General features: G+C 45.1%; 2 protein-coding genes across 2 annotated transcripts; one reads left to right on the top strand and one right to left on the bottom strand.

Annotated features, from left to right (window-relative positions):
• Nucleotides 1–2,385: 2,385 nt before the first annotated feature.
• On the top strand, nucleotides 2,386–5,229 carry LOC119366430 (mevalonate kinase-like). Its single transcript, XM_037632167.1, has 5 exons — nucleotides 2,386–2,794; nucleotides 2,875–3,127; nucleotides 3,222–3,481; nucleotides 3,854–4,267; nucleotides 4,781–5,229. The coding sequence occupies exons 1-5, from the start codon at nucleotides 2,665–2,667 to the stop codon at nucleotides 4,888–4,890; spliced, it is 1,167 nt and encodes a 388-aa protein (XP_037488064.1). The 5' UTR covers nucleotides 2,386–2,664; the 3' UTR covers nucleotides 4,891–5,229.
• Nucleotides 5,230–6,508: 1,279 nt separating this feature from the next.
• On the bottom strand, nucleotides 6,509–9,344 carry LOC119366429 (tetraspanin-19-like). The gene is made up of 6 exons (XM_037632166.1): nucleotides 9,149–9,344; nucleotides 8,122–8,221; nucleotides 7,725–7,805; nucleotides 7,522–7,626; nucleotides 6,942–7,133; nucleotides 6,509–6,835 (listed from the first exon to the last, which is right to left on the bottom strand). The coding sequence occupies exons 1-6, from the start codon at nucleotides 9,301–9,303 to the stop codon at nucleotides 6,821–6,823; spliced, it is 648 nt and encodes a 215-aa protein (XP_037488063.1). The 5' UTR covers nucleotides 9,304–9,344; the 3' UTR covers nucleotides 6,509–6,820.
• Nucleotides 9,345–9,350: the final 6 nt, after the last annotated feature.

The following is a 9,350-nucleotide window of genomic DNA, read 5'->3' as shown; positions in this document are numbered from 1 at the left end:
CCCCAAGAAGTCCAAGTTTTTTGTTTTTCTTTTTCAATTTTTTGGATTTTACTGTTCATCCCAGCTCATTTGAGCTCGGCCTCAGAAACACCACATTCGGGAAATTTTTTGCATTCCTAATTTTATGAGGGAAAAATCACATGAGCAAAAAATGCATAGATTGAACAGCTTAGATGCTTTTTTTTCATCTTCGTTGTTGCAAAAACATGGGTCATAAGAAGAAAATAGTTTTATGACCCATCCTCAAGCATGGTGAGATCTTAGAAAGAGCTAATTGCGCGTGCGTTGCAACCGGATATACATATTCTAGTGGTTGAACACCAATAGAACCATGCCATGATTTTCAAATCTTTTCTACTGCCTCTGTTACTAAATATAAGACACGTTTGCAGTTCAACTTGAACTGAAAAAGGTTTCATATTTAGTTGCAGGCGTAGTGTTTAGTAGTTTAAGATTTTCGGTGATAATAATTAGTTCAGTCGTTCTGGTCTAACTCTATTATAGATTTCTGGCTACATTCTCCATAGGTGCCTCTTAGATCTTCTTTCTGCAACTACTAGCGGTTTCATTATATATGGGGCAACTCATGATCTTCGTATTGATCTATTGTCCACGTTTGTATCTATTATTTCTTAGCTAAACAGGTGGAACATCCATCCAAATTGGTTATACCATGGAATCACAGCCAAATTATAGCTGACACCCACCTTATTCTAGTGGATCTTTTCTGCATCAAGGTTCTGCAGTTAATCTTCACATTACTCATAGCTAACAGTAATACCAAGAGAAAAACCGAAGTTGTTTGTCAAAAAAGGCAAACTAAACTTCTTTAGTTAGAACTTAGTGACACACCCTAGCGTTTATTGGCAATATTTATCAAAGCATATCATTTTTACTTATAATTTGGACATCATACCGACATGTCAGAACATGGATCTAAGACTGCTAGGTGAGTAATATGACATTTTAGAGCTTAGAATTAAGATAAGCGGCTTCAAGTTTACTCAGTGTAGGAGGGTGTATGGGCTGGGCAACGATGACATACACCAGCTGATGAAAAATCATTGGTTGGGCTAAAATGCAATGTAATATCATATTATAATCAATGAGGATTCAAGCAAAAAATAATTGATATGGTCATCAACAAATTGGTCTGTACCTTGTCGCAAGGAAGACACTCGAGGAAACTGGAATACTCAGTGGGATTTCCACGCCATCCATCAGGGGAGCATCAGACAATCGAGGATGGAAGAGAGAGAGAGAAAAGTCATGGAGTGATGGTTGCTAGCCCGCAATCGGAGGAATCAAAGCAACAAGGAAAGAGATGATAGGGGCATGAGCATGGGGGAAAGGGATCCACCACCGTTCACCCTGCCAACGCTCGCCTTTCAATCACCACCACGGCTAGCCAAGGGAAAGAAGATAGAGGAACCCCAAGTTAATGCATGGAGGAGAGGGGCATCACCTCGTTGGGCATACCGCTGGTGGACAAAAGAATCTCGATGGAAAAAGAGAGGGGGAGGGGTGTCACCTTGGCGCTTGCCATTGGTGAGACATGCCCAATGGATGGGGGTGGAGAGGCATCGCACCAGTGGGATAGGGGGTTGCATGGAAGGGTGAGGGTATGGGTAGGTGAAGGCAGGGTAAATTTTTACTCCCTCCGTTTCTAAATATAAGTCTTTTTTTTAGAGATTTCAATGTAAACTACATACGGAGCAAAATAAATGAATCTGCACTCTAAAATAGGTCTAGATACATCCACATGTAGTCTGTATTAAAATCTCTAAAATTTATATTTAGAAAAGGAGAAAGTATTTAGTTGAGGTTTTGATAAGATTTGATTTGATTTGTTGAGTTAATGCAGAAGGTGCGACGCACACGAGAAAACTCAAACGAATGAGGGACAAAGGGTGAAGGCGGACGTGCAAAAACCAACTCCACTATAACAGCAACTTTTGAAAAGAGATTGTAAGACCGGATCATGGTGCTAGGATGAAGCCATAACAAAGAGACCGAACCATTTCCCATGGTCGAATACTCGGCCCCTTATTGACCGAATCTAACTCAAACTTCTTGGTTTTTAACCTTTTCGGCTGAAGACCGAAATGCCTATCAAGCTCTAAAATATAACCTATGTTGCCTTACTAACGGCCAAACTTTCTAGTGTTCGGTTAATTTCGCTGAAAATATTGTCTAGGTCCTTAATGTCAAACAGATAAAATAGAAACAAAATATATACTTTTACAACGGATCTAATGATATTGAATTTGATGTCATAAATGTTGGCATTCCTTCCAGAAAATTAGACAAACAAACGTGGGAAATTTCTGATTTTTTTAGGAAGATTTTGACCAGGGGGCTGCTAATCCTAATCCTGATCCAAAGTCCCCGTCGCTGCGTTCAGGCAGCCGCCGGCGACCAGTGAACGCTTCCGCAGCCCATCGCGCGGAAGGAGGCAGAGAGTCCAGCGTCCAGCCGCCGCCGCCGCGCGCCCACCCTACCCGAGCTCACCCACATCGGCAGCCGCCGCCGCCGCCGCGTTGCTGCGCGCAGAGGAGGGGCGCCATTATTTGATCCTCTGATTCTTTCCCCACGTCGGGCGATACTTCCTATGCGGCGGCAGTAGCGCGAGGGAGGCAGCCAGGGGCCGAAAGATTCGGATTGATGGAGATCCGCGCCCGCGCGCCCGGCAAGATCATCCTCGCCGGCGAGCACGCCGTCGTCCACGGCTCCTCCGCCGTCGCCGCCGCCATCGACCTCTACACGCAGTCCTCCCTCCACCTGCCCCCCTCAGGTCCCCTCTCCGGCCCCTCACAAACGCCATCCGACTCGTGATTCCTTCCTGATCCTCACTGACGCTCTTGCCTTTCGCAGGGGATGGCGGCGCCGGCGTGGTGGAGGTCGACCTGACAGACACGGGCCTCGCCTTCTCGTGGCCATGCTCGCGCCTCCTCGAGGCGCTGGGGGAGACCTGCCGCAAGGCGGAGCTGCAGGCCCCGAGGCCCTGCTCCCCGGAGGAGCTGGCCGCCATTGCCAAGCTCGTGGAGCTGCACGAGATACCTGAGGCCAAGATCTGGCTCTCCGCCGGCCTCTCCGCCTTCCTCTACCTCTACACCTCCATCCTGGGGTCGGTTGGCAGCTTTCTTTCCCCCAATCAAAATCAAACCTTGTAGTAATGCTGAACCTTCCTGACAGTAAACTTGATGCAACTTCTTGTGCAGGTGTAGGCCTGGGAAGGTCGTGGTGAGCTCCGGCCTGCCGATGGGCGCCGGGCTCGGTTCTTCGGCCGCGTTCTCTGTGTCGTTGTCGGGCGCGCTGCTGACGGCGGCAGGAGTGGTTTGTGCTGAGGGCGCCGTCGACGGAACAGAGTGGCAGTTGTTGGGGAAGGATCATCTTGAGCTGGTTAACACGTGGGCGTTCCAGGGGGAAAAGATCATTCATGGCAAGCCTTCTGGCATTGACAACGCTGTCAGCACTTTTGGTACGTTGTTCCTCTGGTGAAGAAATTAGTATTGAGGTTATAACTAAGATGCGTTACAACTAAGATTTTTCCTGTGGTGAAGAAATTAGTATTGAGGTTATATGTGGTTGTTTCATGAATCTATTCCTCAACGCCGCTGCCTGCACGTTAAAAGTTTAAATCGGTAACTGCCTGTTATTGCCAACTAAAGTGTGTCCCATCTTGTACTTTTAACTTGAATTTTGAGTATTCTATAAGTATAGGAGTTCAGTCATTAAAATCTCACCCGAATCGCTTCGTACTACAAACATCTTGTATTTTTAACTTAAATTGGAGTATCTTATCACTTTACATGTCATTGGGATTTAAATACATCTGTTACGTGACTTTTAGGAAGCATGATCAAATTCAAGAAGGGGGAATTGACGAACCTCAAATCTGGCAATCCAGTGAAAATGCTCATTACTGATACAAGGGTTGGTAGGAACACCAAGGCTCTGGTTGCTGGTGTGTCTGAAAGAGCCTCTAGGCACCCCGATGCTATGGCTTCCGTCTTCCATGCAGTGAACACCATTAGTGAAGAGCTTTCCAGCATCGTCGAGTTAGCTGCTACTGATGAGATAGCCATGACCTCAAAGGAAGAAAAGCTAGCAGAACTCATGGAGATGAACCAAGGGTTGCTCCAGTGCATGGGAGTCAGTCATTCCTCTATAGAAACCGTGCTGCGCTCGACATTGAAGTATAACTTGGTCTCGAAGCTCACCGGAGCTGGTGGTGGAGGCTGTGTTTTGACATTGATACCAACTCGTATCCTTTTATATCTTATTACTTGTGTACCTTTTATATTGCTTAAATTCCATAGATCCAGCATATCATTTCCTTTCAGTTGATTTCTCCATGGCATTTTAACTGAATGTTTCCAGAAACCGGAGTGTGCACAAATGCAGTCTTTGGCATTCTGTTAGTGAAGAATGTCAATATTAGAGTGATTTGCCAGTAAAAGCTAGATCCCTGTCACTTAACATTTTTACATGTGAAGATCTTCTGAATTGTTATTTAGTAATTCTGTCAAAACTTATTAATGTAGCAAGGAGGAACTGGAAATTGCTTAATGTTTACTGACGTGCCCACTTAATGAATAGGTCTGTTAGATGCATGTGAACCAAGAGTTTCACAGTTCTTGTATGTTGATTTAATCTGGAATGCTTGATGTATGTTTGGTACTCTTTTGAGTTTCACAAACATTTTGATATATAGTCCGTTTGTCTATATCTACCGACTTAGCAGCGATGCTTGCTTCCTTGACATCATAACTTTCAGTGTTGTCCAAGTTAGTTTTGGAGAAGGTCACCACGGAGCTAGAGTCGCATGGTTTCCGCTGCTTCAAAGTCGAGGTCGGTGGACAAGGTCTTCAGATTCAGCAAGGATAAGATAATGCTCGCTCCTGCTTCAATGGAGATGTTGTACACTATTTTTAGGTTTGCTTGACCTTCCGAGACGAAAGCATTCTTCCTATTCTGTGCCTAGCAGACCACTCACTGTATCAATCAATAAGCGAGTTTATCAGTCGCATGATTGTTGTTGTATCAGATCAATAAACCATGTTCCATAGTCGGGCGTGGTTGGAAGGAATATTTGAGGTGCCATGTTGCATCTGATCTGATGTATCATTGTTATCAAAGTTGAGTTCATTGGGTTGGGTCATTTTTCTTGTAATAAATAACTCTCTGCCTGCTCTTTTGTGTGTGTAAGCATTTGCAGTTTTGGTATCATTGAGTGCCCACCAATTGTAATTACAGTGAGCTCTGATTGGAAGTGTAGGGTTGTGCTCATGTTTTGTAAATGTCTGTAGATAACATTTACAATTCGCATGGAAAAGGTTAGGGGGAGATCCGGCATGTCAATGCGATTCTACAACACCCAATGCTAGTACAGCTTTGTAATTTCATAGTACTAGTATTTAGCGTGTTTATGTAGTACAGTACTATTTATTTATGCGTTGGTTCGTTTTAGTGCTGATGAATATGATCTGTAGCTTCAGTTGAATAGTCCCTCCGTTCACAAATATAAGATGTTTTAGATATTTCAATACACTACATATAGACTGGAATGAATGAACAAATACACTAAAACGTGGCTATTACATCCAATTCAGAAAAAAAAATCAGAGCATCTTATATTTGTGAACGGAGGGGGTACATCACCATTTCAGCTCTCTTTTTCCTCTACCGCCAGTTTAAAATATTTCGAGTGCGGCTAATCTGCACCTGGGCTCAGCTGCACCCACGCTTAGAAAAAAATTCAAAAAAAATACTAGAAAAATTCAAAAATTTCCAAATTTTTTCTTGGTGGTAGATAATTTGACGCGTGAGGTGCGACCCAAAATTCAACTCATTTGAGCATCTGAGCAGCTCTCGGCAAAAAAGACAAAATCAGGGTCTGTAAAAATGTTTACTGTTCACGCACTGTTTTGACACCGATTTGTCTTTTTTGCCGAGAGCTACTCAGATGTCCAAATAAGTTGAATTTTGGGGCGCACCTCACGCATCAAATTATCTACCAGCACAAAAAAAATTGGAATTTTTTGAATTTTTGCAGTATTTTTTTTGAATTTTTTGCTGAGAGGGAGCAGATGAGCCCGGGCACCGTTTTGAGTTTTCGAAATATTTCGCCTTATTTTGTTTTTTCTCATGACACAACTAAAAATTACTTGCAAGGTAAGAAAACTTATCTGGAGATTGTTATTGTCTGACTGACATTTTTCCGTAATATACTACTCCCGCTGTAAACAAATACAGTATAAGACGTTTTGACAGTTTAACCAAAACATCTTACATTTGTTTACAGAGGGCATGGTACATAGGTACAGGCGCACAGGCTTCACAGTACGTTACTGATACCGATCGACCAAGCAACTACCGGGTATGTACCTTACAGTACACTAGGTACAATTAAGTGTTCACCTAAACTTTGAAATTTAGCATGAAAAAAGTCCCATCCCACGTTCTGTAAACATAAACAAAAACATAAAATGCATGTCATTCAGACTATCAGGGTGATTTTCTTTTGTATTGGGTAAGACATTGCATCAATCCATCATCTATTTGTGAAACATTTTACAACATTCTTCGCATACATCAGGGGAAGGGGGGCTGTAAGATCAGTCACATGCTACTCAAATGCTTGCGCATGTCGAAAGGCAATAAAAGTAGCCATTCGGGTACCACACGGTCGTCGTATCAATCCTCACTACTACTTCAGAGAAAAAGTATCACCATATCCTCAGGTCGGCCGTGACCCTCAGGGATCAGGACAGCGAAACCTTCCGGAGGGTTTTCGACATGTAAGGTCAGAAGAATCTTATTGTTCGTTGGCCTGAAAGGAAACAGTTGCACGGCTTCAGTCACGGTTTACAGATTGACAGACAGTTTTCACCAACGTAAAGAGGGAAGAGATGCTTGTTGATAGGTAAACATCTCACCTTGTCTAAGATTCGCACATGCCATGAATCAATCCTGCGAGGTGAGTTAGGTTCGCCATAGTTTGGACCATGCTGGGGCTTGTTCCTTAGGAGAGGCAGCCTTGCAGGCACCGCATCATCGTCACTGTCGTATTCGATTTCATTTTCGGGCCCAAGGGCCCTAAGTACCATTGCAAGAATGATTGATAGTGCCTGCGAATAATCAAATGTTATTGTTATTGTTGCTGTTACTAAGTTTGTTATGATAGTCTCTGAAAAGTACAGTGGCAGACTGGTTGTGAGCCAAACCAGTAGTGGAAGGTACAAATAAAACTATGGTACTCCCTCCGTTCCAAAATAGATGACCCAACTTTGTACTAAAATAGATGACCCAACTTTGTACTAAAGTTAGTATAAAGTTGAGTCATCTATTTTGAAACGGAGGGAGTACTATTTAGAAGTCTAATATGGTTATTTGGCCAAGCAGTCAGCATTTCCTTTTTCCCCTACATGTTGCCACCATACTTGTTATATCTACACAGCTGTTTGGTTAAAAGCACAAGAAGCAAGAGGTGGAAGACTTGAGCAGAGAATCGCTCACCTGAGCAGCCACCACCGAGAGGGCCACCCACTCACATATGTCAAAATTTGATCTCACGAAATGCTTGAATTCATCAAACTTCCCGGATGGGTCATCTGGGAAATCCTGCAGGTTTGGGGATTATCAGACCATCATCACAAATCAAATAGCTGATATATATATTAGAAATAGCAAGTACATATAGCAGTTGAAGTGCTTCTTACCTCCTCCCAGTAGCTATTCAGAAATACATCAGCGGCGATTGCAGCTTCCAGTATCACAAGCAAGAATACAAAGATCATGTGCTACATACATGTCAGGTTAAGGCAAAATAGTTCATGTCACCAGGGCACAGTACATCTAAGGTCATAAGAGCTCCAAGAACACAACTGGGACTTGGGAGATTTCAGCGAACTATTATTAGGAGCCAACGGTTCCATTTCGAAACTTACCTGCTAGCAATTTCCTTCTTTTTTTGGAAATATCATTAATACTTTAAATGGAGATATCATTAATGGGAATAAAAGAAGAAATGTATGGCCTCTATGCGACAACACAATAGGCTTTGAGGAATTTTGATAAACCAGCAGCAAGTGCCGCACAAGCCGCTTTCAAGGATACACAAGACAGGCAGGGGTTGTTTGCCGTTTCGGCGGCGATGTGACCCGAGCAAGTCAGCAAGCACATGATGATCCCCAGGCTGAGAAGAGTGTAGATAAACCTGCACAACAAGCGAATTCTTTTCAATCAAAACAGCCATTCCATATTCGTGGCATGGATTCCTAATTTGTCAAGCCCAACTAAATATACGCAAGCAAGACACCTGAAAATTCCTTGAATACTGGTGGCATGGATTCCTAATAAATTTGTCAGGCCCAACAGAAAAAACATGGTAGTAGCATAAACCATCCGGTGCACACCGCCGCGTCGAGGCGTCGACGTCGTAACAGCAAAGCAAAGGGGAAGATGCCGATCACTAGAGACGTGTCTAAGTTGGGGAAAGCGATTGTTGAGCACAAATCGCTGTTGTTTCTTTATCCTCCATGAGTGCTCCAGCATAGCCCACCAATCAACTGCCCACCAAATACATCCATCCATCCGTCCGTCCGTTGCATCACGTCGTGACGACACATCGCAGCCGCCACCTAAATTTGGAGGGGCGGCGCAATTCCACCGTAACCACCGAATGGCACTTGCAGCCATCCGTCCACTGCTTTTTGTTTTCGTCACTGCACACAAATTTGCTGCAATAGTGGCTGCTGAGTATCCCGCCCGTCAGCAATCACGAAAAAAGGGGGGCCGCTTTTGGGCTTGGTTCGGTTCCTACGCCACTTCCCGATCCCTCCCCTTCTCTCTCTCGTTGGTTCTAGCAAGGAACTGATCCTGATCCTCTGTTGTTGCTACGCCGGTGAAACAGTGCAGCGGATACGCGCATTTCGCTGGGAATCCGGTCGGAGGTGGGTGCGGCGGGTGGTCGGGCGACGGATTTCGCCGCGAAATCGGTCGGAGGAATCGGGAGCGGCGGCAAGAATGGGGGGAATAAAACAGCAAATCCAGCGGTAAGCAGCTAGGCGAAAGCAGAGATTGCGACGCGAGTCGCCGCGCTACGCGAGATCTGCCTGTGGAGTTGAGGGGGAGGGGAGGGTACCAGGGGGCGGGGAGGTGGCCGGCGGCCTGCTGGGACCAGGCGCGGAGCACCCAGAGCGCGTAGAGGATGACGGCCATGCCGGCGAGCCCCACGACGGAGTTGGCCGCCTTGAGCGCCGTCTGCACGCAGCTCCGCACCGCCGCGCGCCCCGCCATGCCCTCCGCCGACCACCAGCTCTCCGTCCGGCAGGCGGCTCCCCAAG

The sequence above is a fragment of the Triticum dicoccoides genome, chromosome 2B, assembly GCF_002162155.2.
Source record: "Triticum dicoccoides isolate Atlit2015 ecotype Zavitan chromosome 2B, WEW_v2.0, whole genome shotgun sequence".
Taxonomy (NCBI): Eukaryota; Viridiplantae; Streptophyta; class Magnoliopsida; order Poales; family Poaceae; genus Triticum; species Triticum dicoccoides.
This window is presented reverse-complemented; position numbering and strand designations above follow the sequence as displayed.

What these genes read in the sequence shown, in the direction of transcription:
- LOC119366429 (XM_037632166.1), bottom strand. Translation starts at nt 9,303, where the DNA reads ATGGCGGGGCGCGCGGCGGTGCGGAGCTGCGTGCAGACGGCGCTCAAG. An exon ending in GGCCACCTCCCCGCCCCCTG is followed by an intron (nt 8,222 to 9,148) that starts GTACCCTCCCCT and finishes CTTGTTGTGCAG; the next exon opens with GTTTATCTACACTCTTCTCA. An exon ending in ACAACCCCTGCCTGTCTTGT is followed by an intron (nt 7,806 to 8,121) that starts GTATCCTTGAAA and finishes ACATGTATGTAG; the next exon opens with CACATGATCTTTGTATTCTT.
- LOC119366430 (XM_037632167.1), top strand. Translation starts at nt 2,665, where the DNA reads ATGGAGATCCGCGCCCGCGCGCCCGGCAAGATCATCCTCGCCGGCGAG. An exon ending in CTCTACACCTCCATCCTGGG is followed by an intron (nt 3,128 to 3,221) that starts GTCGGTTGGCAG and finishes CTTCTTGTGCAG; the next exon opens with GTGTAGGCCTGGGAAGGTCG. An exon ending in TTTGACATTGATACCAACTC is followed by an intron (nt 4,268 to 4,780) that starts GTATCCTTTTAT and finishes CATAACTTTCAG; the next exon opens with TGTTGTCCAAGTTAGTTTTG.